This window comes from Orbicella franksi, chromosome 8 (genome assembly GCF_964199315.1).
Source record: "Orbicella franksi chromosome 8, jaOrbFran1.1, whole genome shotgun sequence".
NCBI classification, from domain to species: Eukaryota; Metazoa; Cnidaria; class Anthozoa; order Scleractinia; family Merulinidae; genus Orbicella; species Orbicella franksi.
Genome location: NC_138152.1, coordinates 26,018,584 through 26,035,572, shown reverse-complemented (window position 1 = coordinate 26,035,572; position 16,989 = coordinate 26,018,584). Strand labels below are relative to the sequence as shown.

The following is a 16,989-nucleotide window of genomic DNA, read 5'->3' as shown; positions in this document are numbered from 1 at the left end:
TGTGTCCAACCCAAAGCAGGCCATGGTTGAGCACAGGTGACAGTTCTACCCCATCATGGACCATTCGGCTCCTACCGATAATGACAGGTAACGATTGTCACACAGGTTTTTTCTGTATCACACTGAGCTAAGTCTGAATGTATGCTCAGTAAAAACTGAGTACCATAAAATCCTACTTTTAGTAGCAAGCAATCTTTCCCCCTCTACCCATGTCCGTTTCCCTCCCTATTCACCCCCCCCCCGCCGCCTGCCCTTATGCTCACACACATTACAATGCATGCCCCCGTACATACATGGCACATGAAACTTGTTTATTTGTAGACCCATCCCCTTCAGTCATGAGACTTTCTTTCTTGTCCGAATTGACAAAGAAGTCTCTGACGCGAATGATCACCAATGCACTTTTATGCTCGTCAAGAGCCATATCCATGCAAATGTCATGAAAATCGATTACATAAAGTTTTTTTTTTTTTTTACATAAAGTTCTTTAAGAATCCAAAACTTCATTTGACTCATTGCTTTAATCAAACATTTTGCGGTTTTAAATGCCAGTTTATAGTGGAAAAAAGGAAAAAAGAAATGTGATGGTTATCCCTGGGGAGAATCCCTGGGGAGAATCCCTGGGGAGAAGTACTTGCTATGATCGCTGGCTCGTGCGCATGTAATCATTGTCGTATTAGGCCACACAAAACGTCGCAGACAAGTGAAATGTTCCCAGCGCGAATGATTCGAAGAACCGTAAGGCAGTTGTCTAGTAAGGTAAGGCAGTTAAAGCAGGTTTTATGTTGCTTTTTAAGAAATGTAACATCGTTTAGTTTGCTCAATTAGTAAGAAGTCACACGATGTACAGTTGTAGCGCTGTTCTGTCCTCTTGTACCGAACAACACGCTCCAGCTAACAAACTCTAGCTTAAACAGTCAAAGAAATTGCGGAAGGTACATGTAGATCAGAAGGACACATCGAATTTTCTCTTCCTCTACAATGACCATTTTCAATTAATTCGCGTCTTGTAAGAATACAATGTGGAATGCAGACATATGCAAGATCAACTAAGCTCTCCCCCCCCAGTCATATCTACATGTACATGTATACATGTATGCCAACCTCACCCCTCCTACACACAAATACATTCATCAGAAAACATCTTGATAATTCGGTTAGCAACCATGGGGTTTAGTGGAGACTTATGATCTCAATGTGAGTGAGTTTTAAAAATTTTGATCTCACACCTGCTTGCAATAATGAGAGTTTGTATTACGGACCAATTTCTAATGCCTGGTTGAGAATTCTGAGCAGCTACAGCCTTAACTGATACGAACTCGACCACAACTCAGACCAAAGCAAAGAAGGAGAAGCCACTTCTCAGTTCTCTGGTGTTTTTAAAAATTTATGTGCCAGCATTTAAAATTAATCAATGCACGCAGAATTTAGCAATACAACTGTACATAAAGAGTATGTTCTCTGTAAAATGTTTAAGAAATGAATTATACATGTTCAAGCTCACACCCCTCAGGGGTTGATCCAGGGTTTTTCAAGGGGGGAGGGGGGTTAAGAATGGTCAGGGTAAAACGCAGACTGTGGACTGCTGACTGCAGACTACAGACTACTGTGGACTGCAACTTGCATACTGCAAAATGCAGACTGTGGACCAGGAGTAAAATACAGACTAAGGGTAAAATGCAGACTAGCACAGACCACGAGTAAAATGCAGACTCCAGACTGTAGACTTTTTAACTGACTCATGTTACTATTTCCATCATTGAGAGCTAAGTGTAAACAGGCTAAATGGAGCATTATTCAGGCTAACCTAAGTGATGTTCAGGCTAACAAGAAGGGTATTTAGGCTAACCAGAGTGATATTCAGGCAAACATGAGTGCAGACTTTTCACTATGATTAGCCTGAATAACCCTGTTTTACAGTCAATACTTGATAATGGAAATAACACGATATATATATATATATATATATATATATATATATATATATTTTCCAAGTCTACATTCTGCCATCTGCATTTTGCCCCTGGTCGATCTGCAGTCTGCATTTTATCCCCGGTTTGCAGTCTGCAGTGTGCAGTCTACAATCTACAGTCTGCATTCTGCATTTTACACTGACCAGGTTGCAGAATCAATGAGGCATGCGCTCAAAATGTTGCAATTTGGAAATTGGAACCTAAGTGAAAAATACTAACAATGTCCTTAGTATAAATTATGTATAGTGGGTTACTCGACCAGATTGTTGGCCTTTTTTCTTACCATAATAATGTTTACAGTCTTTTTCAATCTTACTCTCCCCCTCCCCTAAATCATCCTCTGATGTGAGCCTTAGAAGAACTCGGTAAAGCATGCACATGATGACTTAGGCCATCAGTGTTATGTTGATCTAATGCACACTGGAAATGGCCAGTTGTAGAGTTGTAGTGTATGCAACTTCATGAACAGTCTAAATTATGTTTCATGCTTCATTTTAAGCCTATCAGTCAGCTGGTAAAGAAAGTCAAAATTGTAGAAGTAGGCCCTAGAGATGGACTGCAGAATGAAAAGGTATGTGAAGCAGCTTGGAATGTTAATTTAGAAGATTTCAAATTTTTTGTGAAAAAGAAGAATTAACTCTTAAAGGCATTTTACACCAGGTAATAGTTTTCACATAATGAAAACCCTGCCATATGATGCAATATCAGGTGGATTATTTTGAATCTTCATCCTTGGTTTTTGAACTTACAATATAATTACAGTCATTTCTCTCGTAAGTGACTACCCTTGGTGCAAGACAAAGTGGTTGCTTACGGGAGGTGACTGCTTACATTAGACAAATAGAAACTAAGTTGTTTGAATGAATGATTTTTTTTTCACATGCAACAGTTTTCAGGAAAAGTACAATAGAGTGTACTTGTCAATGTGTCTCTTGTTAATTAAAATCACCTGATCGAAATCTAAGCCAAACAAAACCCAGGAAAACAGAGTCAAACATGGGTCTCATAAATGTGAAATCTAGACTGCATTATCATTACTCAAAAAAACTTTTGTCACCTCTGATTAAAGATTTCGTAACAATCATATGTGATCATCTTGGGTGGTCGCTTACCGGAAACAGAAAACAAAAGAATACGTCAAACTTCTGGCCTAAAAACTGGTTGCGGTCGCTTAAGGAATTTGAGTAGTGGTTGCATACGAGAGAGCTCTTGGAACAGTATTTGATGACTGAGAAACAAAACAGTTATTTACCAAGTGGTCACTTACGGGAGGTGGTTGCTTATGAGATGCGGTCACTATGAGAGAGTTGACTGTATTTAAATTCAACTGTAATGCCATTGATTTTGATTGATAGTTAGACTCAGTACGTAGACTAAGGGTGTTTTGGTTTGTGTTTATTGTATTTATTTACACAATCATGGAAAATGTCTAGAAAATATTCTGGGATGACAATAGCAAGGCCAAGTCTGCCAGGCTCAGCAAAGATTGATTTGGCAGATCAAATATTCCAGTCCTTTCAGGTATGAAGGGAAAGACAAGTGACTGTGGTTATAATTGTTCATAACTGCATGATTCTTTTTTGTTTGTAGGCAGTTGTAGCAACTGAGACTAAGATCAAGTTGATTGATATGCTATCAGAGACTGGCCTTTCATCGATTAAAGCAACCAGTTTTGTATCTCCCAGATGGGTTCCACAGGTATTCAGAATGATTATTAAATAAAATAGTGATCGAGATGCAGCCATAATAGTGGTAATATTTATGTGTACACCCTTCACCCCTCTCTTGTAACTTCTTATCACCCTCTGCCACTTCTCATTTCTCACTTTTCACCCCTCACCCATCACTGAGCATCTCTCACCCATAACTTCTCAGCCCTTAGCCCTAAGGTCCCCACAACACCCAACACCCCTTACCCCTCATCTCTCACCCTCACCCGTTATCTCTCACCCCTCACCCCTCACCCCTCATCTCTTATCTCTCATCTCTCATCCCTCACCCCTCATCTCTCATCCCTCAACCCTTACCAAACATCTCTCACCCCTCACCTCTCACCCCTCACCGAGCATCCTCTCACCCCTCATCTCTCACTGAGAATCTCTCACCCCTCACCCCTCACCCCTCACCCCTCACCCTGATTCAAATAAAATTGTTAGGTGTAAACTTTAAGAAGTTTCTTTGTTTACCTCGATATATGTGCTGTGTTATAGATGGCAGACCATGAGCAAGTCATAAGAGGAATAAACAAGATCTCGGGCATTTCCTTCCCAGTGCTCACTCCAAACCTCAAAGGTTTTCAAGCAGTGGTCAGTTGCTACATGAATACTATAGCTTGGTTTAAATAATGCAATAAAGAACTGAAGGTCAACCACCTTTTTCCATGGTCTACATTCCTATAGACCTTAAAATTGAAGTCAAACTGTTCAAAACTCAAATGGGGCCAGTGTTTTGAATGTTCTTTTTTTTTTCTCATAATAGGCCACGGAAATATTTTAAATAGTACCAAGTGTTTATTTAAATTTTAAGTGACATATAGAAACTTTTTGATTGTGTTGGCAAATGACATCACAAAGATCTTCTGAAAATTTTGAAAGTTCCATTATCTTCTCAGTTGTAATACTGCAACAACTCTGGTTTCAGTGCCATTCCTTTACAGCATCAGACAATTTACATGACCAGATGGAAGTCAATTACCAGATTTCACCACTCTTCATTTTTGTAGATAAGTACATTGTACAGTAGCTGGTGATACTTTGTCTTTTTAGCTGGACTGTGGTGTGAAGGAAGTAGCCATCTTTGGTGTCGCTTCAGAGTCCTTCAGTAGGTGAGAAAATGTGGTCAAGGAGTTTTCATTGCACTGTTCCATGACGTATCGATAATCCTCAGAGAGGATTCCTTGGTTTAAGCCCCACCACCCTGCCAGAAAATTTCACTTAAAACTTTCATCTAAAAATTTTGGCTTGTGGCTCTTGTTTTGTAAATTTTTCAACTTGTGTTGGCAGATGCCTGTTGTGTTTTGTGACCATACAATACATGTGTACATCGTAAGAGTGTGTCCTTTTTTTTTCTTGATACATCAGTTGAAGGTCTTTATTAATAAGATAAATGCTGATGTATAGTTTACACAAACAATAGCCTCCATTTGGCATGAAAATATGCTTGGATATTTGTCCATGGACATTATCTGTTCTGAGAAGCAAACAAATTTCCAAGAGCAAGGCTTGAGGAAAACTGTGAGCGTGGAGGAACAGATAATGTCCAAGGACAAATATCCGAGCATATTTTCAAAGTCAAATGGAGACTATTGTGTTTATTATCCTTGAAATATTTTTCACAACACGTGCAGTTTCGAAAATAGGGGAATATTCTCGGATACTCCCCAGTTTCAGGAGGGGAATATTCAGTCACGTGACACGTTTAAACCAATTGCGCGCAAGCGAAAATATTTGATGGATTATAAATTGAAATATTTTAATTTGTGACTGTTTCGTGTGTCAAATATCAAAAAATCTTTGGGGACTGTCAATTGGGATTTTATATGTTTGAATGAGTTTAATAACACATGCTAATGTTACTCTTACATGTACTACCTTTAATTTATGTTTAGAAAGAACATTAACTGCTCCATATCAGAAAGCCTACAAAGGTTTGAAGCTGTCTGCGAGGCCGCAAGGAAAAGCAATATTCCTGTAAGAGGGTGAGGTTTTCAATGTAATTTAATGATTGTTCTTATATGTGTACAGCGAATGTTTTATAACAATATTGTTTGTTAAATGTTTACCTCTGAATTAAAATGAATTAGAATGCCATTTGAAGTGAGACATCTTATGTTCTCGTTTCATGTCATATTTTTAGTTTGAAGTGTCATTCATCTCCTGCCCTCAGCATTGTAGCCATTTATGCTGGTACCAGGAGATCACTGGCATTCCAGGCTTGTCGTATTTTGTGGTTTGATGTTATACTGCTCAGTGTTTTCACTGGGAGACAGTTGTTTTGCTGGTTCTCGGAAATTTTATCAGCTCTGAAATCTGCAAGTGATACAGTGTAATAATGTAATACCCTGTTCACACCAACAATTTATTAATTAAACCATGTTTAAAAGTGGGTTAACTAAACAAGGTTAAAAATTAGTTGCTCATACCATGCACACCCCACAACTTAACATGGTAAAAACCCCTGTTTGATGAAAATGTTTTAGCAATAATTTAACATGGTTTGAAATTTGTCCTCTCAAAATGACTGCAAGGCACAATTGACAAATTGGAAAAACCTAAACTTGATTTAGTTGATCTAGTTTAGTTGATGTAAATGAGGCGTTAGTTGTCTTAGTTTGGGTTTGGCAAAATATTTGTGAAAAAATTTCTGAGATTACCTACTGAGTTTTCCATTAGTTCATAATCCTTGTGGTTTGTTTTATTTGTAGATATGTTTCCTGTGTTGTTGGTTGTCCATATGAGGGATTTATTGCTCCCAAGGCTGTAGCAATGGTAAGATTTAAAACTGTAAAAAAGCATCTAGTCATATTTACTTAAATTGATTTCACACTCAGATATGTCGACAATCATTTAGATACACATACAGTCGCCTTCCCTAAGTATCTCTGATCCAAAATGTGTCTTGTTTACAATAACCGCAGAAGGAAATATTGATCAACCCTATTGTTTTTGTTTATCTAGCCAGTTTTTTCAGTAACTCCAGTTGTAATACTTCAAGGCAAGTAAAGCAGTGTTACTCTCACTTTGTGGGATTCTAACCACTGCAACTTACATAGTTAACTTACCTGTCAGCATTTGATCACGCAGAGTCAAGAATTTGCTCATACCCATTTATACACTTGGGTGGAGAGAGGCACTGCGAGAGTAACATATCTTGCACCCCCCCCCCCCCCCCGCCAAATAAAAAATTCCATTATGCCAATACACCTTCCGTACAACCAAATTTTGTGTTATTGCGCCAATCACAACGGTGAATTGTTTAAGTTTCTCGTTTGAAGCGAACGCTGTTTCACAGTGGGCTTATACAGGATTTTAGAGAAGGGGTTTCCAGATACGGACCGTCGAAGGCATTCCCCTTTAGGGGTTCCGTGGGCATGCTCTCCCGGAAAAATTTTAAGATTCAGGTCCTCGGACACTGCATTTCCGTCATTCTGAGACCAAGTCACCATGTTATAATGTTTAATTTTTTTTTTTTTAATTCGGGGTTCGACTGCGTTATTGCAAGATTCGTTTGTAAAATATAAATGAAAAATCGTTTTTTAATCGACGTTGTCCTCGGCGTCACCGTCGCAGTTGACTCCAAAAGTTGCTTTCAATCATGTGCTTGCGTATCTGTTAATTACGTTCCTGTGGTTATGATCCCAGTTGCTGCAGTCTCTTTACTACATCCCCGTGTCGTCCTTAAAGACAACTGCAACTTTAGCAAGAACACAGACTGTTCACAGCCCTCCGTTTTCTCTTATTTTTATTCAATCGGTGAACGCGCGGAGAGTGTCTCAAAGAGTTGCAAGAGAACTGGACGCCAGGGTAAAACAGGAGACTTGACGTGAGACTTCTTTATTCTTCGTTTGGCTCGTCTCGCCTCCGCCATCCCCTCGAACTTCGCGCTGGCTCTCGCTTCGCTCGTGTTTTCTTTTGCGTGCGTTAAAAAAATAGAGAGGCTGTGAACTGTGTAGTAACTGAATCATTTGTTTCCTGTGCAGGTAACAAAGAGCTTGTTTGACATGAGATGTTATGAAGTGTCTCTTGGTGACACCATTGGTGTTGGAGCACCAGGTTAGATGTCTTCAGTTAGCAAGTCTCTCTTTATGTGCTGAATTCATGTCCCAATCGAGAGAGATCTGAAATGATACACTGATGGCTCTATACTGTTACAACCATCGTATCATGCAACCATCAGAGGGGACTTAGAGTAGAGCTATGTCGTCAGTAGAACATGAAGAACATTATGTTTGTGGCGACATTAGAATTGGAAATGTACTCATGGGTATTGGAGGTTTCCTCTCCGGTGCGTGTGCTAAGATCGGCCGAAGGCTGAACAGTGTCTGGAACCGCCGGGAGAACTCCCACGTGAAAAGGTCGGAATGCTTTTCGTCCTGCTTCTAGGAGTGTAAATCACGGATTTTACTCTCACTTAGGGTGTTCAAAACGAAACGCCGCTATTTCTGTCGATCAAGGTATTTTCTTAAGGGTTGCTCGAAAAAATGACAAATGAAGAAACTCTTTTATTTCTAGGTAACAAACGCTCAGATTACTTCATGGAAAGTGCGCGCGTACAGTATTTACGTACGAGTTTTCCGATGCAAAAACAACGGGTGCGTAAATACCGTACAAAGCACTTCCCATGCTGTAATTTGTTTATTTTATACTTAATAAGATTTTCATACTCAACCAGATTTGCTCCCTTCATTCGGCAGAACAAATGTCAAGTTATTTTTTTATTCCGTCTGAGTGCAAGCACTTTGTCGCTCCTTCAAAACCCTAGTGTAAATATTTTTCGTACAGAATGTTTATCTCGTCGTCAGTCAACGTTTCAGCTGCGCTTGATTTGTTTCCCTTGCCTTGCCTTTTTAAAAGTCGTTTGCTTCAAGCTTCCCGACATTTCTTTGCTTGGTAAAACTCTTTGTCATCGATAATGCTTACGGCGTATTTGCCTTCTTTAAAACTTTTCTTGCCTCTTCCTTCTGTTTGAGGAATTCGCTAAGCGAGTTAACCTTAACGTCTCGTCGGGTTTTTGCTGGAGTCTTTTTGCTCTGCTGTTCCTGGATGTACTTTTTAATGGGTTTATCTAAAGCGATAAACTTGTTCGAACTTTCCGCCATTGTCTGTGATTTGTAGCTAATTTGCGAGAAAACTGGAGTCAACTTGTGGAAACTCTACAAACTTCTGTGAATGAAGATTGAAGAGGCATCAACAACAACGCGAAAGCGTTTCGAACTGACTAATTTATTTTGGCAGCTGATTTCTGATTGGATGAAACGCTTTTCCCACGTGTGAGAAAGTCGTTTCGCGATTTTGATTGGATGAAGAAATTTCCGTATGAGTTTCGATTCTATGCGAAAATCTCAGTAAGTATGAAATAAAGTGAAGTGGTATCGTTTAGAGGTCAAATACTACGATTATCAGTTGACTAAGGCACGAGGGAAGTTTGGTTACGAAGTTTTGGCCTCAAAATTATGGTGTTGCCACGGGCAACCTACATCGTTTCCGTTGGTAACAATATCAACAGCGGTTGGTCGCCTGTCACGTCGCCTACAATTTCGCGCGCTTTGCTGCCAATTGACGTCAAAGGCCGACAAGTTGCCAACGGATACGGAGCCAGTTGCTCGTGACAACAACACGACTTTTGCGTTAAAACTTGGTGACCAAACTTTCGTCCCGCCTTACTCAACTGATAATCGTAGTAAAGCTCGAGACACACCCAGATTGGTTTCCTCTTGGGGTTTAATTTAAATTTCCCGACGAGCACCCGCGACCTTTTCACATGGGAAATCCCCCGCCCCCGGGGCCGTAACCGCAAACTATGGAAGAAAATCGTCATGCTCTCAGGGTTCTAATAGTTTTCTTCGAACTTTGAATGTTTACTAGGAACAACTCAAGCCATGTTGGAAGGTGTCTTAGACACTGTATCAGTCGACAAGCTGGCCATTCACTGCCATGACACGTATGGCCAAGCCTTGGCTAATATTCTCACAGCCTTGCAAGTAAGCAAAAACTAAATGTATGAATGTGTTAGAGCAGTTTTCAATTGAGTATCGTGAAAACTAAAAGCAAAGTAATCACTTTGGCCAATCACAAAGTACTAATCAATGAACCAATCAAAACTCTAAATAAATACACGTAACTGACGCGAAGCGCGGGAAAACGTTTCCGCGCGGGTCACGATTGAGTTTGGTTTTGCTTCTTACTGGATGACAAAGTGGCGCGAGATTTCTAAGCCAATCGCATAGCATAGTTGAGAAGTTTTCAATTGAGCGTCGTGAAACCAATACCAAAGCAATCTAGAAAGACTTCCTTCTCTCAAGTGAGAAATTCTCTGACAGCATACAATGTGTTAAGCTGAAAGTCCAGGACGACTCGACCGTAATGAGTGTCAGTTGTCTATTCTATTCACAGCTGGGTGTCCGGACGGTAGACGCGTCAGTCAGTGGTCTGGGTGGCTGTCCGTACGCGCGCGGTGCATCTGGGAATGTTGCCACTGAAGACGTTGTGTATATGTTACATGGAATGGGCCTTGAAACGGTAAGTCTTCATTTGAAGGTCTTTTGAAGTCTAAAGTGCTAGAAAGATGCGTTGCAATGACAAGATACCAACGGCGTAGGTGACTGTAAAAACTATTATCGTACAAAAATTTCGGGTTTTGTTCAAATCGTTTTTTGTCTTGTCAGGTGTTGTTTGGGTGACGTGTAGAGTTAGAAAGAATTGATGAACAGGCCAATTTCGAGATGATAAAATTCCAACTTGATGCCGAGGCTTATGGGAATAAAACAAAGAAGAAATGAAATCGAGGTTTGGGGTGGAAAATAGCTTCCTTTAATTTATTCCCCGAAACCTCGGCGCCAAGTTAGAATTGCAATATATCGAAACTCGTCTATTTGAAAGATGTAGGCTAAATATTTTAAGTCGCGCAAATGGCGTAATGATCCCAGACAGACACTTAGGTCTGTGTTTTTCTTTGCCAAATTTTATTATTTATTACTTAATTTGTTTTTTAAATTATTATTTAGGAAGTAAACTTGGACAAACTTATGGATGCGGGAGACTTCATCTGCCGAGCACTGGAACGAGAGACTGCCTCGAAAGTTGCTCAAGCGAGGAGAAAAACTCAAGACACAAAAAGCTGATAAACGTTAAAAGACAGTGATGATCTGTGCATTCTAATCTTGAAATGTTAATTCTCCTTACTGACTCGGAAACATTTCTTTTAATTGTGGTACGGAGAATTTGTGGGAACAGTACAGCGTTTCCGTACTCATATTTTCGAGACCAATTTTAGCGCGGAAAAAGTCATCTGAACTGGTAGGAATTAACTGAACCGGTGGGAATGAACGAATATTGACTATATATTTATTGAATTCCGCGTCTGAGAGCGGATGTCAGGAAGAAAAAAAATCACAGTTGGCTGGCCATTTGGAAAAAAAAAAGAAATTTCAGAATGTAAACCTCCATTATAGAATATTTTAAAGAAGTTAAATACAACACTTATATATAAACATACGGGCATTACTCATCTTAGGGTCAGGGAGTAACAGGCTTAACGTTATATAAGTTCACTGATGTGTCTCTTTGCCAAGGCGTGATTCTAGGCCGGTGTCTTTCTTAATTCATCCCGCTGAAAGACTGGACGACCCTGGAAGATAATCCAGTATGCTAATACTCCTCTGCTTTGCGATAAGAATATGAGTTGTTGGAATATCGATTCTGCACAAGTTTCTAGGACTAAAAAAGAAAGCAAAAACACTTTTCATTCAGACGCCGTCCACGTTACGCTAAGTGGAGAAATTTGAAAACGCAGCTTTATTTCTACGGCTAGGCCTACCGTCCACACTAATCCGTCACGAAAACGAGGATTTTCGAAAACGCACTCTTAAATCCGGAGGAATTTGAAAGAGCCGGCTTTTCGTTTTCGTGTGGACGGAAAACACTTTAAAAACGGAGCTTTTCGAAAACGGTGACGTCACGAGAATCATGTGATTTCCCTGCTCCAGTTTTCCTCAAACATAAATCCAAAATGACCGGTGATTGTTGGGTTTTTAAATTTCTCCGGCGTAGTGTGGAAGGAAATATTTCATGCGTTTTTAGAGCGAAACCTCCGTTTTCAAATTCCTCTGGCGTAGTCTAGGCGGTGCCTTATAACTTCGAATACAAATGAAATTTGAATATCTCGCACTTATTAAAATGATGAAACGAACCAATCAAATGGTTGCAATTAATCAGCCATGCGTTACGCGGTCGCAAAAAGTGTGCAAATTTAAATTGCAAATGATACATCGCTGAAACATTTGCTGCGCTGAATTCCTCGGCCGCACATCTTCCACCGTGGGAGGCGCGGTGGCCTCATGGTTAGTGCGCTGGTTTCCGGATCGAGCGGTCCGGGTTCGAGCCCTGGCCGGGGACATTGTGTTGTGTTCCTGGGCAAGACACTTTACTCTCACAGTGCCTCTCTCTACCCAGGTGTATAAATGGATACCGGCGAACTTAATGCTGGGGGTAACCCTGCGATGGACTAGCATCCCATCCAGGGGGGAGTAGAAATACTCCTAGTCGCTTCATGCTACAGAAAGCGGGATAAGCTCCGGCCTGATGGGCCACTTGGCTCGTATGCAGACTTTACCTTTTTACATCTTCCACCACATTTAAAAATTCAACTAGCTAGCAGAAATTTAATTTCGCTCTCAGTCACTTCTAGGAACAAGTACCAAGCTTTCGTTTTTGAATTGTCCTTAATTCGTTTGGAGCCGTAACGAAACACCAACACCTACAACAAGAACTTACTTCAAGCAAACCTTGCAAGCACGTGCTTCGAATTAAGATGGTTTTTGCGCCTTGCCAAGGTAAGAACATAAGTTAAAACCAATGTATTTTGTAGAAGAAACCTGACCTTCTTCGAACGTTCTTTACGAATAGTTGTAAAAATTTCGAAACAATTAGAACTCTTCAAATATTAGTTAAACCTCATCCACTCAGAAATGCACGTCGACATTTAGATCTTCTGATATCGGTGAATTCATTCGACCGATGGTGATAGGAAACTTTCAAAGGCTTGATACTTTTGATTTCTTGTTCTCTAAAGTTGACTTTCAAGTCGCTCATTTTTTTATTATGTGGTCATTGTTTTTACTCGTTGCAATGCAACGAAGTGTTCCAAGTGTTGTTATTTATTTTCCCCAGGCAAGCTCTATTAGACAAGGCCGGAAGCTTCAACATCCCTGAAAAGTGTCGGAAATAACTCGTGTCATTTTTTGTTGAAATTTTATCCTTTCTTTCCTGAGGACTGAGGGACGAAGATGAAACTCGCAGACATCCCAGTGGTGTGTTCCATGACAAGATTGCTTCGAGTAAGTTGAACCTTTCAGTCACAAGCTCCAAATTTGTATTCTCCTCTTTGACTGTCATGCATTTCTTTTAATGTCGGTTCTGAGAATTTAATAGTACATCGAGTCAGTATGCCCAAGTTCGAGATAGTTGCTTTCTCTCGTCACCTATTCGCTTTATGACAATTTGTCGACGTCAACACACACAATCGTGGTCCTGACTGGGGCTTGAATATAAGGATTCGAATATTTTCCTGTTAGTTTCAGAATTTAGGCGCTCTTCAGCGCTACACATATCTCATTTAAGCCAAACAAATTGCACTCTAGTTGCGGTTCCTATTTTTGTGTCGTGACTGTGTCTGGCTTCTACGTGGCTCTATGAGGAACCATTTAAAATTAATGAGAGCAATATTGCGCAGGGTGCATTTTGCTGGATACAAAAATGTCTGGGTGGCAACCCCGCTAAGAGACGGACCATTAGAAAAGTGATGGGGTGGGGGATGGGGAGGAGTTTCGGCCTGCACTCTCTCTTTCTTCTTTATCCCTGGGAACGAGGTTGCATAGCTGTCAAGCTTCATTATAATGCAAGTTTATTAATTATTATTAGCAACGTGATTTCCGCGTGGTAAACAGATTCTATTTGGATTAATTTCTTACAACGGCTTTTTGTTTACAATACTAAGATAAGTCTTATTGCGCCTTTCATTAACATGCGGACTCCAAAATTCAAAGTTCAACGGACAAATGCGTTTTTCGCTACCGTCAATCAAATGTTCGGCGGCTCCTCCCAACTTCCGACTACTGCTAAGCACTGTTTCGTTGTCTGAACTGTGCTCAACGATTTGATTACCGCGCGCTCGGCAGTAGTCGGAAGCTGGGAGGAGCCGCCGAACACTTGATTGACGGTAGCGAAAAACGCATTTGTCGGTTGAGCTTTGAATTTTAGAGTCTGCATGTTATTGAAAGGCGCAGTAAATAATGCACCCAAATATAAAACAATTGCGTGCGTTTGCTGAACAAAAGCGCGAAAAATTTAACCGACTTGTTAGATTCAGAGCCAGTTTGTCTTAACATTGGCTGTTGCTCCTCTAAATACGAAAAGTCGATTTTTTTCAGAACGACCATTTTGATTCTTGGTGTTTTTGCCGTAGTAAAGCCAGAACGAAAAACGAAAAACTAACTTGCTTTATAATATGAAATTATCGCGTATGCATTGTATTACATTGCAAACAAAATGCAAATTGTTCTGCAACAACAAGTACACGAGTACACTTACAATAATTGAATGACTGTCGATTTCTAGGGTGAAAATTTTGCGATCAGACCTTTATGTGCATATTTACAATTTGCTGAGTGGAATATGTACTTAGTTGCAGAAATGTTGACCTGGTCTTTTCGTTTTATTTCCTTAGTAACTCCTTGCTGAAGATTCAGATGGACTCTCACTGGTGGATTTTCATGGCTCGTCTTCGACTCTTACTGGACACTAGATGCCTGCTGACATGGAGGTTCTGGATCATGCTTGTGTGGTCTCTGATCTTGATGCGTCGTTTGGTAAAGGACAATAGTTTAGATTCTTATATCGACAAAAACCGCGTGACAAGATCGACAATCAATGTTTCCTCCAAAAATCAGTAGAAAGTGACAAGGAAATCTGCAACTAATTGTAATGTCTTGATGTATCGCAAATTCTCACAACTTATGCTAAAAGAATGTATAGGAATTAGTAAAGAGAACTTATACCTCGAACTCGAGACGTAATGATTGAATAAACGCGGATCCATGTTACTGAAACCACAGACTAATTCTACAACAAATGTCTTGGAAGAAATTGTCGTTTGCTTTGAACACTGCAGTCAGCTGAAATTGTCTCTAATCTCGCCAAATTTCTCACCAGTTGTCTCACTCAAGTTTTGAATTTCGCATCTTTTCAATTTATAACATGGATTTCTTTGCTCGGCCATGCAACACTTTTTTTTAATTGGGAGAAACTTTCGTTCGCTTGTTTACGGTTGAAATTGTCTTGGCTCTCGCCAAATACTTCAATAAATCAGTCAAATTTTAAAAACTAAAAGCTAACGGTTGAACAGTGTATTTCTCGTCGTTTCAATTTGTAATATGGATTTGTTTGGTCGATCATGCGAGTAAATTATTTTTTTTCGTATGCTTCAGTGCTTAGCACGAGGTCAGTTGAAATTGTCTTGAATCTCGCCAGATTTTGCTGTTCGACTACAGCCGAATTCATCATGCACTAAAACCATTCGGAAAATCCTTTCTATCAGCATTAAAAAAAAAAAAGAAAATAAGTTTGCCTATTAATTGTATATTCTGTGGTTTCAATTTACAACATAGATGCGCATTTGGTGAACTGAATTCACTTTCAAAACCAGAGTAAACGTTTACTTGAAACTGACGTAAAAAAGCTACAAGCCAGGTAGAATTTATTTCAATGTTTACCAATAACGTCAAATACTTCTCCGTAAAAATAACAGGATTTTTTTTCACTACTGGTTCGTAGTTTCGATTTCTCTATTTCTTAAAATTAGACATTTTGCGATTTGTTTTTGCGAGAATTATTTTTGTCTTCTGGCGATCCTTGTAATAATTTTACATGTTTCAGACTTAGTGTTTCATAGATTAGTAATTTCGTCTTACTTATTAGTTTCTACAAACAGTTTTCAGACGTCACGTTTTTCAGCTCCTTTAATAGCATGAAAGCAAATTTATGTTAATGAAACGTTAATGGTTAAACAATAAAATATTTTAACCTCACTTGTTTGTTTATTTTTCTGTTGTATTTCATTTTACAAAACAAATAATAAAATATTGCGCTTTTGAAAGGGGACTGGCAACTAGTCAAAATGTAGGCTCTCTCTTTTACTACTTTTTCACTATGTAGGGTTGCCACAAAGAAAAAAAAAATTCTGCGATTTTGAACAGAGTCTTGTCAGAAATCAAACATATACTTTGACTTTTGATGGGTCACATCCGTTGCAAGATTTTTCCCGCCAAAAGACAGTATATTTTTGACTCAAAACCAGACACTGTTTTTTTCCCGGTCGCCTTGAAAGCGTATTTTTTTAAACTTCAAGACAATAATGTCGTCAAACACGTTAGTTTTCTTTCCGACTAATTTCTCGTTCGCTTAGGGAAGCGGAAATTCTTAATCCGAGACAATTGTGTCGACTTTTTCCTCGACTATCTAAAAAGCACAACATTTATCCCGGACTATTTTCTGCCAGCAAACATTTTATTACAATCTGCTTTGCCTTGCTTCGCTCTTTGGTGATCCACTGAGCTTTCAGATGTTTCTCTTTGAATCTAGAAGGAAAAATCAAGTATAACTTAATTAGTGAGTCGCGAGTCATTTTCAGTGCATACTGTTTTGAGTCAAACGGTTACAGTTTGGTACTCTCCTAGTTACAAGAAACATGACTGTCAGCTTGGTGAAATTACAATCCATGAGAAGATTAATATTTCTACTGGCTAGAATCGATGCTATTTTTGGCAATCTTCTTTTGTCCTTTAACAGTTCCAAAATTTATAACGCAACATCAATTCTTGGCATTTCATATGATCGTAACGCATTTAAAACAATGTTGTGAGGTTTTGTACTAAATTTTAAAGCTATTGAATTACAACGTGAACTAGCGCCTGGTTAATTTTGCGAATTTGATAGCCTTTGAATGCGAAAATCCTTTTTGATCAACAAAATCTCTTTAGAGCAACGAAAGAAATCAGCGAGTTAAAGTTGGAGCGAAATCTTAAAGACCCGAGGGGTTAATCTAGCCTTGTTACTGCAAAAGCCTTTTTACAGCAAAACAGTGAAAACTCATGAAAGCATTCTTCAGTATTCGCCAAATTGGTATGATAGATAATGCAAACGTGTAGAGCTTATGTATTTCAGAAAAAAAAAATCAAGCGGTTGAGCCTAAACAAATTCTGCATGTGCCAGTTTCACCTGGATTTAAAATCTTCGCAAAATAC

General features: G+C 39.4%; 1 protein-coding gene across 1 annotated transcript; it reads left to right on the top strand.

The window, feature by feature from the left end:
- Positions 1-546: 546 nt before the first annotated feature.
- Positions 547-16,320, top strand: LOC145494007 (hydroxymethylglutaryl-CoA lyase, mitochondrial-like). The gene is made up of 11 exons (XM_081473473.1): positions 547-759; positions 2,473-2,544; positions 3,564-3,671; positions 4,184-4,279; positions 4,739-4,797; positions 5,581-5,670; positions 6,397-6,460; positions 7,672-7,744; positions 9,557-9,672; positions 10,085-10,210; positions 10,696-16,320. Exons 1-11 carry the CDS (start codon positions 640-642, stop codon positions 10,810-10,812), a joined length of 1,041 nt encoding a protein of 346 aa, XP_081329599.1. The 5' UTR covers positions 547-639; the 3' UTR covers positions 10,813-16,320.
- Positions 16,321-16,989: the final 669 nt, after the last annotated feature.